Source organism: Trachypithecus francoisi, unplaced genomic scaffold, assembly GCF_009764315.1.
Source record: "Trachypithecus francoisi isolate TF-2019V2 unplaced genomic scaffold, Tfra_2.0 Lachesis_group3, whole genome shotgun sequence".
Classification (NCBI taxonomy): domain Eukaryota; kingdom Metazoa; phylum Chordata; class Mammalia; order Primates; family Cercopithecidae; genus Trachypithecus; species Trachypithecus francoisi.
Genome location: NW_022681468.1, coordinates 137,633,574 through 137,647,534, shown reverse-complemented (window position 1 = coordinate 137,647,534; position 13,961 = coordinate 137,633,574). Strand labels below are relative to the sequence as shown.

At 41.3% G+C, this 13,961-nt stretch overlaps 1 protein-coding gene and 1 pseudogene across 10 annotated transcripts in view; one reads left to right on the top strand and one right to left on the bottom strand.

The window, feature by feature from the left end:
- Window positions 1–13,961, bottom strand: part of MYO5A (myosin VA) — a 223,219-nt gene that overhangs the window by 85,272 nt on the left and 123,986 nt on the right. For all 9 annotated transcript variants that reach the window (XM_033190085.1, XM_033190088.1, XM_033190086.1 and 6 more), the window contains exons 12-14: window positions 4,882–5,022; window positions 2,243–2,368; window positions 822–905 (exon numbers count right to left, since the gene is read on the bottom strand). In XM_033190085.1, the coding sequence (XP_033045976.1) occupies window positions 822–905; window positions 2,243–2,368; window positions 4,882–5,022 (351 nt within the window). The remainder of the gene's footprint in view (window positions 1–821; window positions 906–2,242; window positions 2,369–4,881; window positions 5,023–13,961) is intronic.
- Window positions 11,690–12,971, top strand: LOC117070639 (annotated as a pseudogene). Its single transcript, XR_004431988.1, has one exon. The product of XR_004431988.1 is annotated as an interferon regulatory factor 3-like (transcript).

Below are 13,961 nucleotides of genomic sequence, written 5' to 3'. Positions count from 1 at the left end.
ACAAAGACTGCCAGTCAGTAATCTAGAAGAATTCACAGGAAAATTTTTTATTTTTAGCTGAATACCTGAATATTCGTTTTGCTGATCTAAGTAACTGGCTTCCTGCTCTGCTCTCTGTGGGATGAACATGAGCCATGCTCCCCTCCCCATTCTTTCCAGATGGAAGGTCAAGGGATGGAGGAGGGGATCAACCTAATCACCAATACAATGTAGCCATCATAGCTCTTACCATCTGGAACATTCTTTTCCCTCTAGAAAACAGTGTCTCTAGTACCTATGCCTAAGAAAAATAATTTCCAAGTGCTTTGGGCCACACCTGGAACTGCACTCAGTGATGATCCAGTGATCAGTCTCCATCTTGATGGAGTGTGTAAGGCCATGTTTCTAGCACCTCCCTTCAAACTGACAGAGCAGAAAGACTGTTTTCTCTCATGGCCTCTCACCAAGGCACAACACAGTCTAGAACCACTGTGGAGGCAATAATTTCACAAAAAACTGAAAGAAACATTGCACAGGAGTTAAAAGCACAGACTCAGCAAGACAGCCTGGATTTTAATTTGGCTTGAAAACTCACTAGCCATGAAGTCTCTGTGTCTCAGGTGTCTCATCCATAAAATGAGAGTCATTAGATGAGTTAGCATTTTTAATACATTTAGAACAGGACCTGACATGCAGCTAAATAACTTTGACTAACATACTAAGTCTTATATATTTGGTAAATTAAAAACTGAAACTGATTTTTGTTAAAAAAATAATTTTTATTATTAAAAATCTAATGCTTTGAATACCTCCTGGATTAGAGTAAGCCTATCCATAGTTACCTTGCTTGATTTAAGAACTTTAATTTGTTCTTCAAAAACAGTGTCTTTATTCTTTTCGAGAAATCCTTCACACTGGTATTCCACCTGAAAACACATGGAAAAATCTCCTTAACTGATAAAACTTTTGAATAGATATTATAATCATCAATAACAAGAATATTTATTAGTCTCAGGCTATACGATCAGCTCTCAGCAAATGGGTATTATCAGTCTTTTCTAAGAAACCAGGGCCATTCCTGGTAAGAAGCATGTTAACTCTAGAATAAAACTCCTCAAATATTGTTTTTCCTAGGAAACAGTGGTAGTGCTAAGTAACTGTGATCTAAAAGATCCTCTCAGTTAGTGGGTGAGCAGATTCATAAGCAGATCCTCTTCTCCCATGCTGGCCAGAGAGCTCTTCCAAGGCTGACTCCTTGTATCTCCTTCCAACCTAGGTCACCATCAAGCAGGGGTGTTTCCTCTTAGAAGAGATTACAACAGGAGAGAGAATCAGAAGGAACAAATGAGGGTCTGATGGGGACAGAGGTGAAAAGCTGCTGATGGATGAAGGTGAAGGCTGGGGAAATATTGCATGATTTGGTAAAGTGGGACTACTTGAGAAGGGACTATTTCTTTTCCAAAACTCCAGCAACTTCAGTTGTCTGCCACTCAAGAGGGTCAAAGCTTGCAAGATAAAACCTTTAGGTGGCCCTAGGGTCATCTCAAGGCTTCTAGATGGAATTAGGGCAGACTTAGAAAGTCCTCAATCCCTAAAGGAGACCCTGTGAAACTTACCCCAAAGCCTACACCACAGTCTCCTTGAAATATAAATTACTCTCATTGCTTGTGATTTGCTAAGTACACTATAGAACTTGTGAAGCAGTAAGACAGTATGCCTTATTAGAAGGGACCCAGTGAATCAATCGCAGAGGGTGACAAAAGTCCACAATTGCTATTCTGAAACCCTTGAGATAAGCTATGCTTTAGGACTCAGAATTTTTCAGGCATTTAAGATGTAGTATGTACATGCACCATTTTTTCATATTTCCAGCAAAATGGAATGCAATGATCTATAACAAAACATATTCATATTTCTACTGTGAAATATGTAAATATCCAGCCTAACTGTGATAAAGACAGACTATAAATAATCTCATGTTAATTCAGATCAGAGATCAGGTTTAGCTAAATGAGTTATAAAAAAAAAAAACTTAGTTTACAGAGTTTCCTGGATTTCAGAATTATAGACCCATACTTATTTCACAAATAACTCAATGTAGGTTAAAGGAAGAGAAAATCAACATGTCAACACTAAAGATTGTCGTCCCTTGAGCCCTGAAGAATGCAAACATCAGCAAAAGAAAAAAAAAGATACTCCTGACTATTGATATTTTTCCACATTTAAGAATTCAAAAAGAAAAAATGATACAAAGCTTCCTTACTTTGTCAGCAAAATGTTGGATGATGAAAGCTTTGTTTGACAGACGAGGCTTTTCAAAGAGTGTACATTTGTTCAAATGTGTGTTGTACAATTTTTGGGCCCAGGTGTCATCTGTGCCTTTAGGCATCTATATTCATGGGAAAAAGGAAGAAAGAAAACAAGGTAAATACTGTGATTCTTCTAATGCATCAGCTGTCAAAAGATCTTTTTTTGGCTTTACCTAAGAGCTTTTACAATTCAGTTTAGGAGTTCATTCCTTCCACACTTCATTGTTAGAGGCCAACAACCAATTACTAATGAATACTATGACTGAGACCTTCTCATGGGCAACCCAGCCCAATCTTGGGGCAGTTCAATCTGCCTATAAGAAAAATCATGAAACAAATTTGTTGTTGTTGTTGTTGTTGTTTAAACAATAAAAGCTGGCCGGGCATGGTGGCTCAAGCCTGTAATCTCAGCACTTTGGGAGGCCAAGGTGGGTGAATCACCTGAGGTCAGGAGTTTGAGACCAGCCTGACCAGAATGGTGAAACCCCATCTCTACTAAAAATACAAAAAATTAGCCAGGCATGGTGACGGGCACCTGTAATCCCAGCTACTCAGAAGACTGAGGCAGGAGAATCCCTTGAACCTGGGAGAAGGATGTTGCAGTGAGCAGAGGTCACACCATCGCACTCCAGCCTGGGCGACAAAAGCGAAATTCCGTCTCAAAAAAAAAAAAAAAAGCTTCCCATGAAATATCAGGGCTATTATATGTTTTCAAAATTCTTTTAAACAGAAAGACAAACATTACATATTCTCATCTATTTGTGGGATCTAAAAATTAAAGCAATTGAACCCATGAATATAAAGAATAGAAAGATGGTTACCAGAGGCTGGGAAGGGTAGCAGGAAGACGGGGGATGGCTAATAGATACAAAAAAAATTAGAATGAATAAGTCCTAGTATTTGATAATAATTTAATTATACATTTAAGAATAAGAGTATAATTGGATTGTTTGTAACACAAAAGATGAATGCTTGAGGGGATGGATGCCCGATTTTCCATGATGTGATTATTATACATTGCATGCCCATATCAAAATATCTTATGTACCCCCATAAACATATATACCAACTAGGTACCCACAAAATTAAAAATTAAAAAAAATTCTGCCAAATAAAGGTAACATTTGTACACAGTGAAACATTTCTACAATTCAGAAAGATATAAAATGGAGAGTAGTCTCCTCTTGCCATTTCCTCCAACTTAATTATTTCTTCCCCTCTCTTTTTTTTTTTTTTGATAGTTTCATTCTTGTCACCCAGACTGGAGTGCAACGGCACAATCTCGGCTTACTGCAACCTCTGTCTCCCAAGCTCAAGTGATTATCCTGCCTCAGCCTCCCAAGTAGCTGGGACTACAGGTGCACACCACCATGCCCAGCTAATTTTTTGTATTATTTTGTAGACGGGGTTTCACCATATTGCCCAGGCTGGTCTCAAACTCCTGAACTCAAATATCCACCCACCTCAGCCTCTCAAAGTGCTGGGATTACAGATGTGAGCCCACCACGCCTGGCCTTCTTAAGTCTCTTTGAAGGTACGTATGTGAATTGGATAATTTTACACACTCCTTGCATTGTTTTCAGCTTCGCAACAATAGCATTCTCTGCATTATTTATGGCTACTAGGTTGTTACTGATTTGTTTGTTATTATTATGACAACTGCCACAGTTTTCTTCTTACATGTATATACCTTGGATACTTTTGCAAGTATAATCAAAGGTGGAATTCCCAGCAGTTCCATTCCTGGGTCAAGGGTATGTAGTTAAAATTATGATAAATGTTGTCAAATATCCTATAAAGTATGTTGAATGAATTCATGCTTTTCATCATGAGTATATATGCAATATTCATTTAGTATTATCAAATGAAAGTTATCAAGTCTAAATTTGCCTACTGGATGGGTAAAGAGTGGTGTACCATTTTTGCTTTGGTTTGCATTTTTTAAAATCTCAAGTGAGGCTGAGAACCTTTTCGTTACATGCATCCTTAATGTTGTAGGAAGTCTGGGTGCTTAGGAGGGTACACCTGAGCTAAACTGTAACTTACTGCATATAAACTAAAGAGAAATAAAGAGAAAGAATAGATTTGCCTAAGATCACTCAGTGGTAAAGCTGGGGATCTAATACTTTTTTCCAACATGCTGCACCTTTAAATATTAAAGATACAACTCCATCCCTGTCAAATATGTCAGTAATATGGAACAATTAGTTAGTTTTACAATTATAACTACTTAGAACTATTATTCAAAATATCTTCTGCACAGTTTCTTGCATTTCTTTAAATAAATTCTATCGCCGAACAAAAAGTACTAAATATAAACAAATTAATAACAAAAGTGGCTAAAATTGGTAGCATCTAGTGTCAATTTTTCATGTAATTTAGAATCGGCTGAAAAGAGGAGGGAAATTCTCCTATTTTCACCTGTAATTAGAACTCTTGGGGTCTAGTGTCCCTTTGGAATGAAAGCATAATTCCTACTTGTCACCACAATGGCATTCCATTATATACTAATGAATCTCTCTTTGAACCCCTTACCTTCTGACCTTGATACATCTATTTTGATAAACCAAGTACCCCAGGAAATCATACTTGCCTTGCATTCCTCATCCAGTAAATCTAGAATGCCTAGTTTTGATTCTATAAGATTAATACAAGGCTGATTATCATAAAAATCTATGAGTGTCCATGGAATTTGTTCCTTCATATATTCTTCTTGCTCCAATTTGAAGACATGCTGAAATGAAAAAGAAAAAAAAGCAGTCATTACTGGATCATTGTAACAAAGAATGTAGTCAAGAAACAATGTTTATACAAAACACTAAAATGATACCAACATAATTTGAGATAATCTATGGCTTTCAACAACAACAACCTCATGGGAGAAGCATGATTTACACACAGAGAAAGCAAATAAAACAACAGGAAAACCTCAGCTACGTAGGATTCTTGGTGAACAGGTAAATCTAGGTATTTTAAATAGCTGATCAATGTAGCAATCTTTGTGATCTTTTGATTATGTATATTTTCAAAGCCACACTATGTATTTTTGGCTTCTTCAGTTATCGTACCGTGCTGCTAACAACATGGGACACGAGAATGCCTTGGCTGGCATTTAACAACTATGCTGATGCCCTCCAGGCTACTGAATCACGCTGGGCAATGCTTTCAGCATAACAAAGTACTTCTCCTAAGGGACTGTGGTGCTGAAGTTCACGTGGCTCAGAATTAGTTAATAATTGGCCTTTTTTGTGACTGCCCTGATTATCTTTGATAGTCATGGAGTCTATGACTCACTTTTCTGGCTTCAGCCACTGTCCTCACCATTGCTTCTCATCTCCATTCACACAAAAATATGTATTAACTGTCTACAATGTGCCAGTCACTGCACATGGTTAACAACACAGATGTGGATGCTGCCCTCATGGAGCTTGGAGACAAGTGGGAGAAGCAGACAGAAACCAAATAACCATAAGGAATATAATCACAAGCTATAGTAATATTACAAAGAAAAATAATATGAGCTATAAGAGCAAGGGTCCTCATCTAGTTTGGACACAGGCTGGTCAGGGTAGGCTTCCCTGAGGAGGGCTGTGTGATCTAGTCTCTAAAGATGAATGGGAGCCAAGCTAGTCTAGGTGGGAAGGGCAATCCAACCACGGCCACAGCTCCTGTTTCAGTCTGCTGCCCAGCCACTGCCCAGCCAATGCAGCTGACACCACCACTTCTAGTCTCTACAGATGCTAATGACTGCTACTCATTCTTAGGGAGTTTCTGCCTTTCTTTACTTATCTCTTTGGTCTCCTTTGATTCTTTCACAAATCTTGCTATTTTTGTGGGAAGAAAAGACTTTTGTGATGACGACCAAACAACCCATATTTTCTAGGATCCTACGCCCTGTGAAACTTACATGCCACAAGATCTCCAATGAAAACTCTCCTCATGTGTCTGGAACTTTCCCACTTTATTCTGTACTTATTGTAATGCTACTCTTGGCTCATTTGCACTTTTTTTTTTTTTTTTTGAGACAGAGTCTTGCTCTGTCACCAAGGCTGCAGTGCAGTGGCACAATCTCGGCTCGCTGCAACTTTCACCTCCCGGGTTCAAGCGATTCTCCTGCCTCAGCCTCCTGAGTAACTGAGACTACAGGCATGTGCCATCACACCCGGCTACATTTTTGTATTTTTAGTAGAGACGGGGTTTCACCGTGTTAGCCAGGATGGTCTCAATATCCTGACCTCGTGATCCGCCCGCCTCTGCCTCCCAAAGTGTTGGGATTACAGGCGTGCGCCACTGCGCCTGGCCTCATTTGCAGTGTTTACAGTCTAACGAGCTATTATAAGCTTTAACAAAAAACAGTCATCCATAAGAATATTTATGTCATGCTAATAATGAGGAAAGAGAGAAACCCTCTCATATTGTTTTATACTCAGTACCTGTTTTAAGAAAAAAACAAGGAAGTAAAACCAAAGACAGGCAGCCCAGCGCCAGGCCCAAAACCAGGCCTGGGCCTGCCTGGCCTAAACCCAGTAGTTACAAATCAACTCATGACTTAGAAACCGATGTTCCTGACATTGTATAGTACACTGTGAAACTCCCTGCCCTGTTCTGTTTCACTCTGACGACTGGTACATTCAGCCCCTGTCACGCACCCCCTGCTTGCTCAAATCAATCATGACCTTTTCACATGAAATCTTTAATGTTGTGAGCCCTTAAAAGGGACAGAAATTGTGCACTCGGGGAGCTCGGATTTTAAGGCAGTAGCTTGCTGATGCTTCCAGCTGAATAAAGCCCTTCCTTCTACAACTCGGTGTCTGAGAGGTTTTGTCTGCGGCTTGTCCTGCTACATTTCTTGGTTCCCTGACCGGAAAGCGAGGTAACCGACGGACAGCTGAGGCAGCCTCTTAGACGGCTTAGGCCTACCCTGTGGAGCATCCCTGCGGGGGACTCTGGCCAGCCTGAGTGACGCAATCCAAAGAGCGCTCCTGAGTAGGCAATTGTCCCGGTGCAACACCTCATCAGAGCAGCGCGTAGCAGGCCCCCACAGAGGATTAACACAGTGGCTGAACACCGGGAAGGAACTGGCACTTGGAGTCCGGACATCTGAAACTTGGTAAGACTAGTCTTTGGAACTTGCCCCACTCCATTTGAGTGGAAGCGTGGCCTGATCACCCACAGTGTACCTGTATCGGCACTTTTGTTCTGGTTTTGACTTGACTTGAATTGCTGGATACTTTGGTTTTGGTTTTGACTTGGATTAAATTTCTTCGTACTCGGATTCTGAATTTCGTGGTATTCTGATTTTGGTTTAGTATAAACAATAAAAGCGTGTGTGTGTGTGCCCTCTTTACCTGTTCTTTGTTTTGTAGTGAGTGTGTGTGGTGTGAGTGTGGTATTCTGTCTTGTGAAAACATGGGTCAGGCGCAAAATAAGCCCACCCCACTAAGAACTGTGTTGAAAAATTTTAAGAAAGGAAAAAGGGGGGGGAAGCAGAATTTATATAAAAAGAATGTTATATGGTAAATTCTTGTCCTGAAATAAATTAACTGGTTATTAAAAAAAAAAGTTTGTAATAAGTCAGAAAGTTGAGACATGTCAAAAAAAATTGTCTGCAAAAGATGCAAAAAAAGAAAAGTTATAAAAAAAATTTATGCAAAAGAGTTATATAATTTAAAAGTAATAAGGCCTTCTGAATACTATTGAAAAAAAACCAGTTTATGTGCAAGGTGTATAAAAAAAGGTAAAATATACCTTTAGCAAAAAAATTATAAAGAGGCATAGGAATGTGGATTTTTACCCTACATTAAAAGGTCAAAAAAATTATTGTTTTGAAAGTTTAGGCAAGTTTTAAAACGTTAATTGTAAAGAAAATTTTGTGTGTAAACATCATAGCTAAAGTTAAAAAGGCATCATCCAGTTTTTCTGTGAACTGGACATTAAAGTAAAAATGCAACAGGTTTTTCTTAAAACATCAACCTGCTCTTTAACAAAAATTGTAAAAGGTTAAAAAGAGTCTATAAAATCTTACCTTATGGTGAAACATGAAAAATTAGATAAATCTGTCTACAAGGTTTTATTAAAATTAATAACACACTAATATAAAGGTAAAATTTAGCTTATCTGGTATAAAAATCATGCAAAAAGCATTATTAAATATAAAATGGTGTTTAGCTTTTTTTTTAGTCTAAAAACTAATAAAAATAGGTGCTAAAGGAAACGTTCATTTTGCTAGATCATAGAAGTTAAAGACTTAAAATAAACTTTGGCAATTAAGACAGCATACCAGGATGCAAATGTCTGGTTGGAATGGATCAAATGTTCCATCTGCACGTTAAACAAAAGCAATTGTTATGCTTGTGCACGAAGTCCCTGCAGGTCAGCCCCCAAGGGCCATCCAGCTTCCGTCTCCCAACACTAAGTTCACTTCACGTCTCTCATGGCAGGGGAGGAGACTTAGCATTCCTTGGAGACCTGAAGGGATGCAGTGAGCTTAAGAATTTTCAAGAGCTTATCAAGAGCCCTTGTTCATCCCCAAGTGGATGTGGGGTGGCATTGTGGTGGACCTTTACTGGGCACTCTGCCAAATAACTAGAGTGGCACTTGTGCTTTAGTCCATTTGGCTATCCCTTTCACCCCCGCATTTCATCAACCAGAGGAAGAAAAAATAATAATAAGACATCATAAAGCGAGAGAAGCCCCTTATAGGTCTTTCAACTCTCACATCTATTTAGATGCAATTAGAGCCCCGCAAGGAATACCAAATCAATTTAAAGCTTGAAATCAAACAATTACAGGATTTAAGTCAATATTTTGGTAAATGACAGTCAATAAAAATGTAGATTAGATAAACTACATCTGTTAGGACCAACAACGAGCTTTTCATGAATGAAAAAGAAACTCATGTCAGCCCCAGCCCTGAGGCTACCTGACCTGAGAAAACTCTTACACTCTATATGTCAAAAAAAAAAAAAAAAAAATGGCAGTTGGAGTTTTAACCCAGACTGTAGGGCCCTGGCCAAGGCCAGTGGCCCATCTCTCAAAACAACTAAACAGGGTTTCCAAAGGCTGGCCCCCATGTCCAAGGGCCCTGGCAGCAACGGCCCTGTTAGCACAAGAAGCAGATAAGCTAACTCTTAAGCAAAACCTAAACATAAAATCCCCCCATGCTGTGGTAATTTTAATAAATACCAAAGGACACCATTAGCTAATAAATGTTAGACTAACTAGATACCAAAGCTTGCTCTGTAAAAATCCCCACATAACCACTGAAGTTTGCAACATCCTAAACCCCGCCACCTTGCTCCTGGTATCAGAGAGCCCAGTTAAACATAATTGTGTAGAAATATTGGACTCAGTTTATTCTAGTGGGCCCAACCTCCGAGACCACCCTTAAACATCAGTAGACTGGGAGCTGTACGTGGATGGGAGCAGCTTCACCAACCCCTGCAAAGTGACTCTGAAAAAGACAACAAGCCCTGCGCCAGTCACACCCGGAAGCTGACTGGTCCATGCACGGCTGAACCATGAGGAAACTCATCGCAGGACTCATTTTCCTTAAATTTTATACTTGTACAGTAAGGACTTCAACCAACCTTCCTCAGACTGAGGGCTGTTCCCAGTATATATATATATATCAAGTCACTGAGGTAGGATAAAAGATTGCTACAGTCCTATTATTTTATGGTTATTATAAGTGTACCAGGACTCTAAAAGAAACTTGTTTATATAATGCTATTTTATCCAAGTTATGTAGCCCAGAAAATAACCAACCTGATGTGTGTTATGACTCATTTTAAGCCTCCCATGATCACAGTTTTTAAAATAAGACTAAGGACTGATCCTTTTCTAAGTGACACAAGTAAAGTAATAGCTAAGACAGAAGAAAGAGGGGTCCCCAAAAATGTAACCTTAAAATTTGATGCCTGTGTCACTATTAACAGTAAGCAGCATAGATTGGGATGCGGTTCTTAGATTGAGAAAAAAGTTACACAACAGAAAATAAGTATATCTGTCAAGAATCATATTTATGTGAAATGTGTCAATACTGGTCTTGTGTCATTTAGGCTACTTAAAATAAAAATAAAAAAGATCCTGTTTGGCTCCAAAAAGAAAAAGTCAGCCCCTCCTGCATGAGTGGGAGCTGCAACCCTTTAGAATTGGTAATTACAAACCCCTCAGATCCAAAATGAAATTAAAAAAATACATAACGTTAGGCATTGATGAAAAAGAACTAGATCCTAGCGTAAGCATCCTAATAAAAGGCGAGGTTCAAAGACACTCTCCAGAACCAGTATTTCAGACTTTCTATGATGAACTAAATGTGCCAGCACCTGAGATTCCAGGAAAAAACTAAAACTTTGTTTTTGCAATTAGCCAAATATGTAGCCCAGTCTCTAAAAGTCACTTCATGTTATGTTTGCGGAGGAACCGTAACAGGAAATCAATGGCCATAGGAAGCCCAAGAATTAGTTCCTACAGACCCAGTTCCTGATGAATTCCTGGCCCAAAAGAACCACCCTGACAATTTTTAGGTTCTAAAAGTCTCAATTATTAGACAGTACTGCATAGCTAGAAAAGGAAAAAGATTCACTCATTCTGTAAGGCAGCTTAGTTGTCTTAGGCAAAAGCTGTACAATAGTACTGCAAAAACAGTACTACCCAGAATTCTACCAGGACTAGACCGCCCCCACCGGGTTATACTGGATATGTAGACATAGAGCCTACGCTAAGCTGTCTGACCAGTAGACAGGTACTTGTGTTATTGGCACTATTAAACCATCTTCCTTCTTACTGCCCATAAAAACAGGTGAACTTCTGGGCTTCCCTGTTTATGCTTCCCGTGGAAAACGAAGCATAGCCATAGGTAATTAAAAAGATGATAAATGACCTCCTAAAAAATTATACAATACTATAGGCCTGCTACTTAGACACAAGACGGCTCATGGGAACACTGGATCCCCATTTACATGCTCAACCAAATCATACGGTTGCAAGCTGTTTTAAAAATCATCACTAATAAAACCAGTCAAGCCTTGACTATTCTGGTCCGGCAAAAAAACAAAAAACAAAAAACTCAGATAAAAAAATGCTATCTATCAAAATAGACTGGCTCTCGACTACTTGCTAGCAACTAAAAAAGGGTCTATGAGAAATTTAACCTTACTAATTACTGTCTACACATAGATAACCAAAGGCAAGTAGTTAAAGACATAGTTTAAAATATGACAAAACTGGCACATGTACCTGTGCAAGTGTGGCATGGACTTAATCCGAGAACCATGCTTAAAAATTAGTTCCCAGCACTAAGAGAATTTAAAACTCTTATAATAAAAGTTACAATAGTAATAAAAACCTGCTTACTGCTCCCTTGTTTGATATCTGTAGTTCTTCAAATGATTAAAAAAGCTTCATCACGATAGGGGCGGGGACAGCCCCGGGCCCAGCCGGCCATCTGTTCGGCTCCGGGGTGTGTTACCCAAAGAATGATAAAGTCGGTTTTATTTCAAGAAGTCGATCGAAAAGAAAGCCTCAGCGCTCTAGAGTTCAGCTGACGGGAAAGGGGGTGCGCAGCCTCGAGTTTGAGAGCTATCTGGAGCCCCAAAACAGGGGTGGGCTCTAGCTCCCCGCACGCCCCGACCTTCCATCGTAGGAGTTGGGGACTTTTCCCAGCGAGACACTTCTCTGGACACCAATGGCGGAGGCAGTACTTCTGATACCCAGGAAAACATTCTGGATGAGTTACTGGGTAACAACATGGTGTTGGCCCCACTGCCAGATCAGGACCCCCAAGCCTGGCTCTAGCCCCTGAGCCCTGCCCTCAGCCCCTGCAGAGCCCCAGCTTGGACAATCCCACTCCCTTCCCAAACCTGGAGCCCTCTGAGAACCCACTGAAGCGGCTACTGGTGCTGGGGGAAGAGTGGGAGTTCGAGGTGACAGCCTTCTAACGGGGCCGCCAAGTCTTCCAGCAGACCACCTCCTGCCCGGAGGGCCGGCGGCTGGTGGGGTCCGAAGTGGGAGACAGGACGCTGCCTGGACGGCCAATCAGACTGCCAGACCCTGGCATATCCCTGACAGACAGGGGAGTGATGAGCTACGTGAGGCACGTGCTGAGCTCCCTGGGTGGGGGACTGCCTCTTTGGCGGGCTGGGCAGTGGCTCTGGGCCCGGTGGCTGGGGCACTGCCACACATACTGGGCAGTGAGCGAGAAGCTGCTCAACAGTGGGCATGGGCCTGACGGCGAGGTCCCCAAGGATGAGGAAGGAGGCATGTTCGACCTGGGGCCCTTCATTGTAGATCTGATCACCGACACGGGAGGAAGCGGACGCTCACCACGCTATGCCCTCCGGTTCTGTGTGGGGGAGTCATGGCCCCAGGCCCAGCCGTGGACCAAGAGGCTCATGATGGTCAAGGTTGTGCCCACGTGCCTCAGGGCCTTGGCAGAAATCACCCGGGTAGGGGGTGCCTCCTCCCTGGAGAACACTGTGGACCTGCACATTTCCAACAGCCACCCACTCTCCCTCACCTCTGACCAGTACAAGGCCTACCTGCAGGACCTGGTGGAGGATATGGATTTCCAGGGCCCTGGGGAGACCTGAGCCCTCGCTCCTCATGGTGTGGCCTCTAACCTCCCCACCCCCCACCACCTCAACCAATAAACTGGTTCCTGCTATGATCAAAAAAAAAAAAGCTTCATCACTACCTTAGTTCACCAAAATGCTTCAGCACAAGTGTACTATATAAATCACTATCAATCTATTGCACACATAAGTAGCAAAAATAAGAGTGAGAACTCCCACTAATAAAAAGTGAGAGTCTCGGCCGGGCGCGGTGGCTCAAGCCTGTAATCCCAGCACTTTGGGAGGCCGAGACAGGCGGATCACGAGGTCAGGAGATCGAGACCATCCTGGCTAACACAGTGAAACCCCATCTCTACTAAAAAATACAAAAAACTAGCAGGGCGTGGTGGCAGGTGCCTGTAGTCCCAGCTACTTGGGAGGCTGAGGCAGGAGAATGGCGTAAACCCAGGAGGCGGAGCTTGCAGTGAGCTGAGATCCAGCCACTGCACTCCAGCCTGGGCGACAGAGCAAGACTCTGTCTCAAAAAAAAAAAAAAAAAGTGAGAGTCTCAAAAAGGGGGAATGAGGAAAGAGAGAGACCCTTTCATATTGTTTTATATTATTTTATACTCAGTACCTGTTTTAAGAAAAAAACAAGGAAGTAAAACCAAAGACAGGCAGCCCAGCATCAGGCCCAAAACCAGGCCTGGGCCTGCCTGGCCTAAACCCAGTAGTTACAAATCAACTCATGACTTAGAAACCGATGTTCCTGACATTGTATAGAAGAACATTGTGAAACTCCCTGCCCTGTTCTGTTTCACTCTGACCACCGGTACATTCAGCCCCTGTCACGTAACCCTGCTTGCTCAAATCAATCATGACCTTTTCACATGAAATCTTTAATGTTGTGAGCCCTTAAAAGGGACAGAAATTGTGCACTAGGGTAGCTCGGATTTTAAGGCAGTAGCTTGCTGATGCTTCCAGCTGAATAAAGCCCTTCCTTCTACAACTCGGTGTCTGAGAGGTTTTGTCTGTGGCTCATCCTGCTACAATAAGAAAACAAATTTCTTCTGTTCTTTTGATTAATGAGAAGGCAAATAGGGCACCATATGTCAGCAGGA